The sequence below is a fragment of the Vanellus vanellus genome, assembly GCF_965231255.1.
Source record: "Vanellus vanellus genome assembly, chromosome: 18".
Lineage (NCBI taxonomy): Eukaryota > Metazoa > Chordata > Aves > Charadriiformes > Charadriidae > Vanellus > Vanellus vanellus.
Window position 1 is genome coordinate 3,460,836 of NC_138923.1, and position 15,537 is coordinate 3,476,372.

The window sequence follows — 15,537 nt, forward strand, 5'->3', positions numbered from 1 at the left end:
GACAATGACATCCATAATTTAATCATACCACCTATAAAGCAAATATTGTTTTCATTTATTTTAAATGTTTTGAAGGGTTTATTTTCCTGGGGTGCCCCTTAGGCTAGTTAGAAAAAGAACTGGATTCACCTCTGCCTCCCTGCCTCCACGCGCTCGATATAGTGCTCTTTCATACCTCCTCGCTTAGGGCTGGCGGTGAAGCCCTGAGTCTGTTGCATCCTCTAACCCTCCCCGTGCTGTCCTCTCTGCCAGGTCCCCTTCCAGGCCTTCCAGCTCCCCACGGCGGGAGACAGCAGCTACAGCACCAAAAAGTGCCTTTTCCAGTACATGATAATGTTGCCCAAACACTTGTTGGAAAAAAAAACCAAACTGCTAAGAGCATCAGCCCCGTTGTGCAAGGCTTTTCCTGTGATCAGACCTTGGTCCCGGAGGGTCTCCCAGGTAAATCACAGCTGCCGCCCTCTGGGTGCAGGAGATGGATGGCGATGAGGAGCTTTCCCTGAACTAAAAATATCACCGCATCCCAGACTGGTGAGGGTTGTGATGGCCCTCTGGAGCTCCCCCATCCCGCCCCCTGACAGAGCAGGGGCACCTCCAGCAGTGGCACAGGACATGTCCAGGTGGGTTTGGAATGGCTCCAGCGTACCCCTAGATTTGTGCGCCAGTTTTTATGGGACGCAGACTGAGCTGGGAGAGCACCTTTTTATTTGGCAGCCGCTGGCTTTAGAGGACATGAGAGAGTTACTGTCACCCAACTTTAGACATCTGCCATGGGACTTACCTGCGTATTGTCCTCTTTGTTTTGCAATCAGGAGGGAGAAACAGACACCTTTCAGAAAGAGTTTGTCTAACTGATTTGATGCATCTGGCCGCTTCAAGAGGGGATGATTCACGCCTGGAGGTATTTAAAAGGCGGGCAGACGTGGTGCTGAGGGACACGGTCTAGTGGCGGTTTTGGCAGTGTTAGGTTAGCAGTTGGACTGGATGATCTCAAAGGTCCCTTCCAGCTGAGGTGAGCGTATGGCTCCATGCCCTGGCAGTATGGCAGTAGCCCCCTCTCTGCAGTGACTCCGCTGCTGTCGCGTTGGCTAAGGGGGCTCCGTCTCCGCGACACGCGGCTCTCTGGGCGAACAGCAAGCCCGGCCGTACACGGGAGCAGCAGCCTGAAGTCGCAGCCCCTGGGAAAGAATAAGGAAAATCAAAATGGAGGTGTGCTCTTTAACAAAAACCCTGCAGGGCAGCCGGACCTGAAAGGCTGTGACACCCCCCCGTCCCCCGGAGCTGCCCCCGGCAGCTGCTAATGAAACCCCATGAGGCGACGAGCGAAAGGAGCTGCGCGCCGGTGTTCTGGCTGGGAGCAAAAGGCATCGAAAGTGAGGATGGGGAAAGGGGAAGGTGTCGCTGCAGGTTTCTGGGTGGAAGGGGCACAGGCAGCGGGCAGGACTCCCTGCCTGTCCCCACGGGGGGACCAGCGCTGCCGACCCCCCCCCATGAGCCCCGTCCGCTGCAGGCAGAGCCGGGAGGGACACAGCCCTCCCCGGGAACGGCCCCCCTGCGCCCAGCGGGACGACACTGAGCATCTCCCCTTTGTCTTGAGAGGTTCATCCGAGAGCAGGAAATCCCAAGCTGGTCAAAATTTATGAAGAAAAAACTCAAACGAGACAGTATTTACTCGTTAAAAGAGCTGAGGCAGGGTATTTTTTTTTTTTTTAGGTTTGTTTTCATTTCAGCTAATGCCAGGTCAGTTTTTCTTTTGATCTGTATTAGCCCCCCTCATCCCTATCGAGGCAGGCGCAGTGAAAACACCCTTCAGACTAGCTGACAGATAACCTGGTGTGGTTTTGTACGGTTTCCTGAGAATCGGGGGACATTTCTTGTTTTGCAATTTTACAGAAACCCACAAGCGTGCCTAAGTGCTTTAAAGCCCCAATAAACAGGTAGGTGTTGTGAAAGGTTAGCGAGGGGCAAAAACTTGTAGCGCTGCCACGGTCAGCTCGTCGGCCGGCCCCTCGCAGCTGCTTTGAGGTTACTTGTAGCTGCGGCGAGCGCGCCGCGTCGCGCCGCACCGCGGGGTTTTGCCATAGCGATGAGGCGGATGGTTACGAAGCTGCAAGAGAAATGTGGTTAGTTTTACTAGCACCTGTGGCAAATTCCTCTCAGAGGTCCTCCCACAAGGCAGCCTGTGTTGTACAAGACGATGCAGAAAGAACAGGAGGAGGGAGATGGTTGTGTCATATGTTCCCCCGGGGCTCACTATTTTAAAAAAAAAAAGAAAAAAAAAAAAGCTTTAGAGTTCTTTTTTTTTTTTTTTTTTGTCTTTCACAGGGGACATTTAGTGGAAAGTATTACAGCGGCGTCGTAGGAAGGAGGCAGGCAGCCTCCGTCTGCGCGCTGAGCTCATCCCGATCCCTGTGCCTCGAGGAGGAGAGCGAGCTGAGGAGGAGAGCAGACGCTCGCATGATCAAAGCGATGGGGACGGCAGCCGAGGGAGGAAGGTGATGATGCTTTCAGCTCTGGCAGTAATTCTCTGTGTGTATTGAACGGGGCATTTAGTGCCTCTGTGCTTGGGTTTTGACACAGACAAAATGGAAATCCCCAGGAGCGAGGAGGTCTGCTGTGGGGCTGCTGTCTCTTACGTGTTTGAGAGATTCCAATAGAAAGTGTTTTCTATGAGAAAAAAAAAACCACATTAATTTAAGAAGAGGGAGGTTTAGGAAAACATTTGAGGTACAGAATGGCAGTGAATAGCTCTTATTTTGCACTCTTCCCTATGCCCACACGTCCCTGGAGAACACCTATATCTGGCTACGCTTTTTTACAATTACACAAGCAAAGCTATAAGGAAAGTCTTCTTCCGTAAGCGTTCACCTAAGAAGAAAGCAAGAAAGTTGTAGAATCAATGATGTTAGATGATTAACGAACCAAACCATCTCTCTTGCCCCAACCACAGCACCGCACAACGGGTTTTCACTTTCTCCCAGTGGCCTTGAAAACATCCTCACCCTGAGGAGAAGGCTCTTTCGAGCTGATGTTTCTGTACCTCATTCTGTAGGAAGGGACCAGGGCGCCCAGAAGGGAGGGCCCTTCTGGACAATTTCTGATACACCTCTTCCTTAACAGATGGGTAAGAAGCTTTAAAACACTATGATGTCTCTTACGCTAGAACACAGGACGCTTCCCTTGGAAGGACAGTGACGTGACAAATAGTCTCGTGGCTCTCGCAAGGACTAGCTGTGTAGCCTGCAACTTAGTCAATTCAACATAACACCAGTGCCATTTATTGCTGTGCACCCAGATGCAACCAATGTAAGCAGTAAGAGCTGCCGGATGTGAAAACTGGCCCAAAAGGATCAGATTTGGACAATAGCTCTTGGTTTCCTGCTTTTTGAAGTCCAACTTATAAGCTTCATACTAATTTGCTGAGGACCTTCAGCCCCGCTGGCAGTCGAAGGGAAGGTCCTACAGCAAAGCCTGGCTGAAGAAAGAAGCCTTGAAATCTCTTACATTGGCCAAGTGAAATGAAGGCTCCCAAAGTCACAGGTGACGTCCAAAGAGTGGTCACGTCAGCTGAAGTGAGAGGCCCTTCTGCCCGACTTGGACCTTCCTACGCAGGTTGTAGGCATAAGGCTGTCCACAGCTTTAAACCATAAAAAAAAGGAAATAGTCCACAAGGAAAATTTAAGAGTATGGTGCCAAGGCTGCCCTCACGGCAGCTTGTATATAGATGTGGTTCAAAGGGATGGATGTTTGCAGCAACTCCATTAAAATCAGCTGCGGTCATTTGAGGGGAGGAATTTTCCTTTCTGGTGAAGTTCATCTGGCAGCTTACCCGCGACTGGGCAAACACAGCGACGTGCCAACTCACAACGCTGCGAAGGTGCAAAGCTTTTGTTAGAAATAGACTGGGGGGGGGGGGGGATTTTTTTTTTTTTTTTTTTTAAGAGTGGTTGTTTTCTGTGCTTTATTTTTTTTCCAGGAAGAGATAGCTGAATCTCAGAACCGGTGCACTCCAAACTCTTAAATGCTGGCACTGCTTATTAGCTGCTTGCTCAGTGGAGAATATTCTTCCTTATATAGGCCTTTCAGAAACTAGGTCAGAGGATTAACATGAGTACCGGTTGCTCAAAATCCTCTTTGACAGCTTGCCTTCCTTTATTATTTTCTCACTTTGCCCATTGCAGACGCCAGTGCCTGCCAGCTTCTCCACTGGTGTCTCCTGGGGTGAGCCGGGGTGCCCACAGAAGGTGGCTCCACTGCCCACCGCCACTGCGGACCCTGCAGCCGCCCTCGGCCGCTTGGCCGAACAGGCGAGTTTGACCCCTGACAGCAGTTGTCTTCCCAGGAAGGAGAGGGTGTTTTTCAGAGAAACGTGGCAGCGCCGCACCAGCCTCGGCGTTGGGTTGATTTGTCAGTGGAAAAACATCTGAAGGCAGATGCCCTGGCGCGCTAAGGGACGGCGCGCTCAGGATACGCTGCCTTCATTTTCTGAAGGTCCTATTCCGAGAAGAGCGTAGCTGGGCTAGGTGCCAGGCAGGGTGCCAGATGCTCACGCAATGGTCCCCCTGAAAAGCTGCCTCTTCTCCATTGGAGATTCTCGGAAGTACTGCATGGCAAATAACGATAATAATAACTCGGGCCTTCTGTGAAATGTTTGCACTGAAACTCCACGGAATATTCTTGCTTTTAGACGCTGTTGTTAACTCTGAAGGATCACACACAAGACGTTTGTGCTGATGGGACATTTCTTGCCATGCTGTTTACAGGAGATAGATAACATCTTTCTGTGAGAGAGATGTATATATAAAAAAGATATACCCACACATATTCACATATGCAGATCATCAATAAAAGATTTTAAAACGATCATTATACACCCACTTGTCTGAAGCAGAAGTGATTTCCTAGCAGGAACAGCGCACGCTGATTTCATCTATTCACTTTAATACACTTTTAATCTGATTCCTAATCTGTGTGCACACGCATACAGTAAGATGCTCAGTGCGGGTTTTAAAATCCCTAGATGGCCACTTGGCAAGGTGATCTTTGTTTCAGAGATGCGAAGTGCAGAACAGCCCCCCAAAACCCGCTGTAACTTCAGCACTTTGAAAATCTGACCGCCTGGGAGGGAGCAAAGCCCTCACAGTTAAGTTCTGGTTTTGCAGCTAATCGTGCAGCTTTCAGCTGAGAAATGAAGCAGCTGACGTTTGTTTAGCCAGTAATGCGTGCAAAGCTCAGAGGTTTTTTTGCTACGGAAACCTTAAACTCTCATCGTGCGGTGTTTGCTTTGCAGTTGGAATAAAAGTCGCGCCCGTCAGCCACGTGTATCCTTTCTGCTATTTCTTCTCCCCATCCACGGTCCAACCAAGTGTACGCACCAGTTCTCCACTTTTCAGCCGGGCACCGCGTCCAGAGCGCTGAGCATGCCCGCGATTTGCCTTCTTGCTCTGTTCTAACTCCGGCCATCCATCGGGCGCCGCTGCCTTTGGCCTCGTTGCCTTTGTGATCGAGCCGAGGGGATACCCTCATTTTTAGTGCCTCCCGTTTAGGTGAAAAGTCGGGCTCGTGTCTCAGAGGTGCCATGTGTCTCCAGTTTTGCTGCGCCGTGACGTTCCCTGGGTGTCCACATGGGTAACATGACCGGGCGGTGTTTATTCAGCGTTCCACTAAGACGAAGGAACAGAGTTCTCCAGAAGGCGCTGCGCTGCAGAGCTCCCCGGTCAGTGCTGTGCCGAGATGGGAACTTCGATGAGAGTTGGCAAACTGCAGCAAGGAGAGAAGCTCTAAAGGCACAGATTGTTAAAATCCTTCCCTGGGAGAAGCAAAACTTCCCAGCTAGGAGCATTAAACAAAGCTGGAAGTACAGGATTACTGTTCCTTTGCTTTGATTACGTTCCCCACCCGCTCGGGCCTTTAGGCACACGAAGCAAACTCTGGTCTGGGCTGAATTCCTGCCGGGACAGAGACACCTCTTTTGGTTCTTCCTTTCTTTTTCTGTAATGTGCTTTGAAGCGTATACGTAAGTGAATGAACCGATTGCTACAGCAATCGGAGAACTACTCATAAACACGCTATGACAAGGAAGATAAAGGTGCTTTTGTCACACACCAACAGGAGTGGAAGGGGGGATCCAGCAAAGCGTTTTGGAGCGGTGGTGATTTCTGCTGCCTGCAGCGTGGGGCCGGTGGGACTCGGCAGCCACGGGCAGTTGCTGTGAGCGGGCCGGGGCCGATGCTGAGATCCTGCTGCCATCCGAAACCTCCGTGGTTTCCGCTCTCTTTCTGAGCTGTGAGAAGAAATACTGAAATTTATGCTGAGCTGGCAGCGCTTTGGGGTCTCTCTACCAGTGGTGCTCAGCTAAACACCTCCCAGCCTTGCAAGGAGTACATTTATATATATATATATGTGTGTGTGTGTGTGTGTGTGTATGTGTGTGTGTGTGTATGCTGTTCAGGTGTACACACTCTGTCACGCACAACATACCCACCCTCGTACACGTGGGTGTTTGTGGGCAAATGCATCTACAGACATGGACAGTCTCTGCATAAGCAGAGGTAAACACATATATACATACGTGTACACACGTATATCACCTGCCGACGTACAGCTGACTCACTGAAGGCTGAAACTCTCGGGCAGCTGCCAGCAGCGCGTCCCGGCGCTCGGGGCAGCAGTGAGAGAGGCAGAAGGAGGAAGGCTGGCGGGGTGCGGGACGCTAACCCAGCCCCAGAGCTGCTGGGACCAGCCGTCGCCTGGGCACGAACCCGCCCCAGCCCGCGCAGGGCAAACAGGAAAGAAAACGCGCTGAGGGGACGGCACCCTGTAGCAGTGCAGCGCGGGTGGCGCAGCAGTGACCGGGGATGTGTCACCTGAAGTGACTTATTACATCCTCCAGCGCGCGGGATTTTACCGGGGGAGTTTCCCGCCTGAAGTCTTCCCTTGGTCTGGGTGATGGCAGTCGTAAGGCAGCACAGCTGCAGGGCGCTTGCACGCACCCAAACGCACAAACGCTCCTGTCTGCACCGCTATACGGAGGTGTTGCACTCTATAGGCAGAGCGATCCCGTTTCTCCCACTCTCCCGCTGCGGTGTGGCAGCATCACCTCGACAAAGAGCTGCTTTTCAGCTCCATAGCCGAGCGAGATGACAAGGGTTTGGGACACGGGGAGACGGCTGGGGGTGAAGCAGGGCTTAGGGTTGAGGTTTTGCTCAGGGGAACGGAAATTTTGGTAGGTGAGAGACCTCGACCCATTTCAGTGGGAAGAGTTCAGAGCAGCGGCTGGAGCTGCGAGAGCTTGGAAAGCCTTTTGGAAAGCAAAGTTCAGGCTGGTCAGATGCAACCACAGATGTGAAAGCAGGGCATCCTCACCCTTAGCCCCCCCGTATCCATATATCCATATATCCAAGTATAACCATGGCTGGAACACGTTCACACACAGAGCTTCAGAGGAGACTCTTTGGGCCGATGGGAGACCACCAAAGCACAGAGCTGCCACCTGCATCACGGTCTGACGGACTTCTTATTAAAAAGGCATCCGCAATGGATTTGACTGATGTGCCAACACTGCAGCGGGGTGTGTTATTTCCAGGTGGTCCGGTTACTATGAAGTAGAGGATTCACATAGCTTAGACTTAAAACATATAAAAATTGTCATCTCGGGGGTCTAAGCTCATTTTTATTATTTATTTTCTAGGGGAAAGTCAAATGGTTCAGGGTATGCGCTTACTCAGAATATGATGGATTTTTATTTTTTTTTTTTGTTTATCTCAGCCAGTTACACTTCTCGGGTCTGTCAAAATGGACTTGAAACATCTCTGTGAGAGCTACTTCAAAATATCCCTCCAAAACCTCTTTCTAGGGAAGGTAGGGTTTTTTTTGGCTAAGTACCTTCTTTGCAAGCAGCATCCTATTTTCGTGGAAACCTAGAACACTTTGTTAACAAAAAAAAAAATCCCAACTCTTCCTAAAGCTGAGACTTTTACAATTGGTTTGATGAAAAAGTGGAAAATATCTTTGAAAAAAAAATGTGACGGGTTGTGCTTTAGTGACATAGCCAGGAACTTTTTTGCTTTCACTTGGACAAGAGTCTTTTTCACATTATTTTTCCTCTCTCTCTGCCAGTTACAGAAATAGAAGGACAAGGTGCTAAGTAAAGTAAAAGTAAGGAGGCAGGGGAAGGGGTGGAGGAAATGAGCACTTTCAGTCCTGAAAGTAGTTTCAGTTTAAGCAGTGGACAAAGTTTCCTGTTAGCTGTTGCTTTTAACCCTTTCCGCACAACGGTAAAGGGGGATGCCTTTGGCACAGGGAGCCACAAAAGCGGCAGTGAAAGGGGTTGTGTGTACTGAAACCATCCACGTGTTGTTCCCCCCCCCCCATCTATCTGTCTCAGTCTCTTTCCTCTTTGCAGCATATAATTTACAGTAAAAACACAGGAAGCTGAATGATTTCCTCTGAGGAAAGTACCTGACAAAGAGGTGAACGAGTGAAACCGTCGGGCCCTTTGACTCCATCACTACCCGTGGATCCTCGACGGTTTCGGGCCGAGACGCTATCTCGCAGCGAGACGCCTTTTGAAGTGGTTTTGCCAGTGCGCGGCAGGAGAGAGGTACGCCAGGTTTGACTTCTTCCCTGTGGCAATCCACGCACGGCCATCCTGCTGAAATTGCGAAGAGCAGCAGCTCTTAGTCCCATGGCGTGTCGTGCACCAAAAAAAAAAACCCCTCTTCACCCGTAACGCGTGGGGACTAGTGGTCATTCTGCGCGCAGCGCGTGGGCTTTGGAGGCTCCTCTCCACGGCCACCGGACCCCCCCGCGTGGGGCTGCCAGGAGGGCCCGGGGGAGCTGCTGCGGGGGCGCTGAGGCGGGGGGGTGAGGCAGTTTTTGTGAGCTCCTGGCCGTGTGGCACCGCCGTAGCCGCCACTTCCAATCTGTCCCCTCTACTCCTCTCCGCGGGGCCGCTGAGAAGCCGCATTGGGGAAGCAAAATGTCAGCACTGAGGAATGTGATGTGGGCCTCCTACACGGCAAGGCCCCTTGGAAAAGCTCAGCCCAAACTTTTGCCATTTCAATGGTCCTGAAGAGGGACTTTTACCCTAAAAAAGCCCCTTATCCCCAGTGTCACCTAAAAGGGCACAAGTGAGTAACTCTTCAGATACCATCTGACTGAGACCATGAGTTCCCCACACTTTAAAAGTGACTAAAAGTGAAGTGGGTTTTTCAGTGTTCATGTGTCTAAATGTAGGAGTAGAAGGGACAAAGGACAGAGAGAGATTGTGCGCTTGGGCAGAACATCAGCTTCTTTGTTTAACTGTAATGCACTAACTTCCTCTATCTTTCTTTTCCAACTCCTACTACCTCCAGAAAACCTTCCTTTAAATTACAGAGGTGTTGAAATTCTTGCATGTGGTTGCATTTTCCAGCTCCGTCCTCCACTCGGGATGTCATTTCCACTGCAAAATGAAATAGGACTGATTCATTTTGCAGAGGGAACATGATCGATATGAGCCCGGATGGAGACTCATTCTCGACCCTGTGGAAATTCCTCACCAAGGTCGGTAGTCAATTGAAAACCCCTTCACTGTACAATCATCAGGGTTGTGTTGCTGCTCCTGAACTTCTTGGGCTGGAGCCAGGAAGAGCCTGCGAGCAGCTGAGGATGACCCAGAAAACCAGAGCTGTTCTTACATCACCTTTTTATTCCTTTCTTTTTTTTTACCCCCCCCTGAGAATTGTCTTTCCCTCTCACCTAAACCAGCTGCTGCTTCACCACAGAGAGGTCATGTTATTCTCTAGATTGAAGGTCTGATTAAGATGTGTTTTGTTACACTGAGGCTCTCAGCCTTCCAAGAACAAAGATCATATGTGCGGCTTTTGCTGTTGTTTGCTTGCAGTCTCTTGGTGACAAACCACACCTTGTTTGTCAAGACAAACATATGTCGTACCCACACAAAGGTGTTATGGCGCCCCAGGCTGAGATTTCTTTACCTGGTGAGGCTGCCGGGGAAATACCCAAGAAAAAGGCACATGAACAAAGACTAGAGTCGGGAGGGTTTCTGAGCAGACTTTTTTCAAAGAAAATGATACGGTAATCCTGAACAGGGGACATCCCCACCTGGAGCTCTGAAGCTGCTGAAGGGTTTGTGCCTTCTTTTTTTTTTTTTTTTTTTTTAATTTTACATAGTTTTTTCCCCCCAGTTCCCATAAAGTACATTTTATCATTTTGCCTGATCATTTTGTCAAGATCGTATATTTGTAACTTCATATGAAGGCGTCTCATATCTGCCCATTACTTCCAGTCTGCCTGTAGCTCCTGAGGGACTGCGGAGAACTGGCAGCAACCAGCCAAGCGCCGTCTCAGCAATCCCAGCTCTATTCCAGAAGCCTGTGTCAGCTTGTCCGCATCCCTGGAAGGCAGAGGTATGAAGTGGCAAAGTACCTATGAAGCTGATGCCACCACCTTACCGTTTTCTGGGTGGAGGATCAAGTTGCTGCTTATTGATGACACCTAAACAACAGCTTTCCTTTCTACTAATCAAGGTCTGACAGGGAAAATTTATTAGGGTAAGCATAAAGAATGCTTAAAAGAAGGAGAAGAGAAAAAGGAAAAAGGAAAAAGGAAAAAGGAAAAAGGAAAAAGGAAAAAGGAAAAAGGAAAAAGGAAAAAGGAAAAAGGAAAAAGGAAAAAGGAAAAAGGAAAAAGGAAAAAGGAAAAAGGAAAAAGGAAAAAGAAGGAAAAAGGAAAGCAAATGAGTAGAGGGGGCAGCCACTGGATCACTCTACACTTAATTCCCAGTTTTACACACTTTAGCCCCCAGTTAGGCCTAATTACACCCAACCCCTCTTAAAGCATAGCAAGTCAAACTTGTAATTTTGAATGAAGCGACATCTTTGTACAGGAAAGATGGGAAACAGAAGGCGTCTCCTGTTACAGATCACTACAATAGTTTGGGCTACTTACTCACTAATGCAGGCTCAGGCGAGATGCCCTGGTTTTGTGGTTACATTTAGCCCAGCAACAGGTGAGATCAGTTCCCTTGATTAATGAACAAAATGGAATGGCATCAGGAGAAGAGGTATGGGAGCTGCACCCAGAGATGGTGCAGCAGAGGAGAGTGCTCTCCTGGGGTCAAACCGAGCCGGCATCCCGGTCCTACCCTGGTTCAGGCCGATGGAGGAATTCAAAGTATCTGTCATCTCCCACATCACACCAGAGTGCTCTCGCCACGCCACTCGCTCCGTGTGGCTGCGCGCTCATGCCTGCAGCCAAAAAAGAAACCTCATCATTTAGTAGTCCGAGTCCCACAGAAAGCCAGAGGATTTATTTAATAAGCTAAAAGCTGCCGTCAGTTTAAGCCTCAGTCCCTCCAAATTACCTATCCAGCTGCCTTTTGCCCAGCTGGCTGGAGGCACTCACCTCACCCACGTTTAAGAAATCCACGTCTGAGATCTTGCAGTACTGCAGTAGGAATAAGGGTCCCCGCAGAGACTGCACCTTGGCTGAAGGAGGGAGGACAGGTACAGCGGCATTGGAAAAGATGCTTTGTCGTCTGCATGTCTCAAAAATAACCCTTATGGATATAGTCCTAACCCCATAAATCCCACTCACTCCCCCAAATATTTCCTTCAGTGCCTTTGAGACCTCGGGTCTCGATGCCGAAGTATTTTTGAAGCCCCTCCTCTCCCGCCCCCTTGAAGCTCCTAAACTGCTTCATCACGTTAAGTATTAACCCCAGCACTAAGTCCGCTTTCGTTTTTTCAAGTTGACAAACCAACCAGACAGCAATTTGGTCCACCCTTGGCGCGTGCATAAATAGATTTCAAAACTGGGGGTGTTTTTAAGCTATTCTCACAAGTTACAGCCGGGAGAGGGGGGGAGAGAAAAGCCAGAACGTGACTATCCCGTGGCGGAGCTGTTTGGTACCGAGCCGAGCTTGTGTCAGCTCTGCGGGGTGTTTTAGCATGTGCTACTTCAAGGATTTGCCAGTTTCTCTCTTGCAGTAGTAATCATGAAAAATAGCAAGCAGGGCATCTGTCAGTGAATAATTACAGGAAATATCATCTTTCTTCTGTGCAGCGCGTTCGCATCATTTCTGGAGCGAGGTACAAACCCGAGCCCGTCTCCAGCAGCCCTGTTGGGATCTGCCAAGCTAAATGACATCACAGCCAGATACCATCAGCTTTGTGATGTTACTAGAAAAGAGGAAATAATTTCATAAATGGAAATTCTTCCTCTGAATGTCTGCAAACAGACTGCACGAGCTTTCAAGTCGCCAGTCATACTGATTTAGTGCCATTTCCTAATAATTTGAAAAGTATCTTGAGAGTGAAGCGCATTTCTTCATTACTGGATTTGCTCTCTTTTATACTGCCAATCATTTGCTCTGACAAACACCAAATGAGGGCTATTGATTACAGAGAATTAATTTAATATCGTGCTGCAGCTCAGCCCCCTGCCAGTGCTCCGGAAGGTAGAAGGAGACTTGTGTTCCCTGTGCAAAACAAACAAGATTCACTAGTATAAAATCAATTTTGGGGGGGGGAAAAAGAAAGAAATAAATTCAAAGCACATGAAATAATACTCATGAAGAAAGGAAATAGTAGTTCCTCTTTGACATGTGCTTTTGCTGTGACCTAGTAGCTTGTGCAAGCCTAAAATAACCTTATTCTCACAAGCGTCCTTGCAAAGTTCCTGCTGCGTGGCCACAGGGCAATGCTTTAGCGCAGGCAGTCGGTTTTCCTAACAAAGACCGCTGCTGCAGAGACACCGCTAACAGCTGGGAAACTGGGAGTGCTGGGTGTCACCACCCGAGAAGACAGCAGTGAAGAACGGCAGGGTCTGGAGCGATGCTGGAGATCTGCAGGATTTCCAAGTGCTGCCAAAGAGAGAAGGCACAGACCGAGACAGACGGACGCCGTGTGCCATCTGCCGGTAGGCAGGCTCAAAATGGGTGAGGAGAGTGAGCAGGGCTGCCAAGAGATGCTGGAATAGAAACTGGATGAGCAGAAGACCTCCAATGTTTTACTAATTCTGTTAGGAACTTCTCCCGCTTCCCCAGCACAGGCATCGCCCGTTCCCAACCGGTAAATCCCCTGCACCTTCCCTGTGCGTTCTCCTGATTTGTGGTCCTAAACTCTGCGCAGTGACGAACAGCCGCTCACTGTGAGAGACGGTTCCTGGGAGATGCGGTATAAATACCTACAGATATTGGACATTTCCGAAACGCGGTTGCTGAGACTGCCCATCAATAAATCACAGCACACAGGCTTTGATGCTCTTGTATGGAGACACAGAAGGTGCTGCAGACAGCAATTCCTGCTGTCCCGGGGTGCTCTCACAGCAAAGCTGGTCCCAGTGCCCCCCCCCCCCCCCCCCCAGGCTCTCCCCTCTGGGGTGATGCCAAAGTTTCAGTGAAGACCGTGAACACAAGGGCCCTGGGGCATAACCATTCCCAAGGGCTAATGCTCGGCTAAGGCTCAGAAATGCAATAACCGAAGGACTGCAATTAAAAATAATAACAAGAAAAAAAAAAAAAGAGGAAGACAGGACCTAAGGATGAAGGGAAGTGATTCCCGCCCTCCTTCCTCCCCTCCCTCCTGATTTTGAAGTTTTTTAGTGATATTTCCTATGCAGGCACATCTTTTACAGCCTGTGCCAATTCAGCAATACCCGACCCTCCCCAACAGCTCGCACTTCACAGGAAGTCTTATTCGCAGAGCTGATCACATCCGCTCTGACTGAAAGCCTCTTCTTTCCCAGCCACCTTCCAGTGATCGTCACGGGGGAGGCCGAAACGTTTGCTCTGTTTGAAAAGTGCAACCTTGAAGTAGGGCAGAGAGACCGGATTAAAACAAAAGATCTTTTATTGTCTTCAACCGAAGAGTATGATACAGAGGAACTACACATAGGTTTCATTCATATAAAAAAAGAGAGCCCTTTATTTACACAAGAGTTCAAAGTCGCCAATAGTACCTAACAACAACTCTGTATTTTCTTTGTATTCTTTTGTTAGTTATTCCCACCTAGACGGAGCAAGCATTGGTCAGTAACACTTAGAAAAACACGTAAGAAACTTTTGGGCAGGAAAAAAAGAGAAGTATGTTCTAAAAAAACCCAAATCCTTATGGGCGTTTCACTGTAACAAACCCAGCAGAATACTTACAACAAATCACCGACAAAAGGAACAGTTTTCGGTACGGGCTCAGCAGCCTGATCGTTCTCAGCCTTTCTTTTACTCCCCCATCTAAGTAAATATACCCTGGACATGCACAAACTCAACATGTATGAAAAAAGGTAGAAATTTATTTAAAAGTAATTGTGCTTTTATTTATTAAAAAAATTTACAATCAGACACTGTCCTGCTGTGTTTCCAAAAGCATGGTTCTCTTAAAAATGACAAAACCGTAGCTTATTATTATTATCATTATTATTATTACTTTGTCATTATATTAATAATATTAATCTTAAGCTTAAGTTTAAAAACATACTGCTTTCCCCTTCCCATCCCCTCCTTCTCTGTGGTACTTGATATATATAAAACAAGGCTTTCCAACAACCAAATAATTTCAATTGTAACTAATAATAATAATAATAATGATAATTAACCGCACACATTTCTGTGTGTAAAATATGGCTGGTTCTAAAACAAACTACCAAAACTGTTCTCCCTCCCCTACCCTGGGTCACCCAAGAGATACTCAGACTGCGGAAGAACTTTATCCCAGAGGTTTTCTGAGAAAACAAAAATTAATAAAACAACATACAACCCTTGAGATCGTCGTCTTTGGTGTGGAGGACATTACTGACGGGCAGCCGGGGCTGCGCTGCTGAAAACGCTGGGACGCTTAAGGCTCGTTGTTCGGACTGCTGCAAGAAGCCTCTGTTGGGCCAAGGGTCACCGATGCTTTGGTACGACTACCAGCTCCTCGCACCCCACCACCCCAGTGATGCCAGAGGATCCCCCCACACCCCCGCGCTATATCCCTCCCCCCCTCACCCTGCCCGTAGCCCCTTCACCGCCTCTGGGGCATTACGCTCGCTTTCGTCTTCCTTCCAGGTTTCGGAAGCTGGAGGGCCTCAGCTTCATCTCCGCAAACTGGATGGAATACTCATGGCCCTTCCAGTGGAACCAGTTAACACCCTGCAAAGACAAAGATGAAGTGTGGGAGGTCACACACTCGCTTCTCCTGTTGTCAGACGTTACCGCTCTCGTTTCGGTTTGCAGGCTGTTTTCTAACGCGGGAACAGAGGCACAACAGTCGCAGGGCTTTGGGAAGCACATGGCCCTGGCCACCAGCACCCACAACCTGTACAAACCAACCCATACGCTGTCCCCAGAGCTGTCACTCTGCCTGGCTTTCATGGCAGGAAGAACATTTTGTTTCACGTGTTGAAAACAACAGTTGTTCCCTGCACACTTGGGATATTCCTTTGGAAAATCATACAAAACCATCTGTATTCCACCAGCTGACATTAAGTTCTTATTTTACGAGCAACTGCCCATATTATTCTGTATGATCCTTTGGTCTAGAGAGTGTGCTCGGC

At 48.8% G+C, this 15,537-nt stretch overlaps 1 protein-coding gene across 1 annotated transcript in view; it reads right to left on the reverse strand.

Annotated features, from left to right (window-relative positions):
• Positions 1-14,999: 14,999 nt before the first annotated feature.
• TNC (tenascin C) overlaps positions 15,000-15,537 on the reverse strand; it is a gene marked incomplete at its 5' end in the record, with an annotated part of 49,105 nt that continues 48,567 nt past the window's right edge. The window contains one exon of the mRNA XM_082492791.1: positions 15,000-15,133. Coding sequence (XP_082348917.1) covers positions 15,023-15,133 — 111 coding nt within the window. The 3' untranslated portion in view covers positions 15,000-15,022. The remainder of the gene's footprint in view (positions 15,134-15,537) is intronic.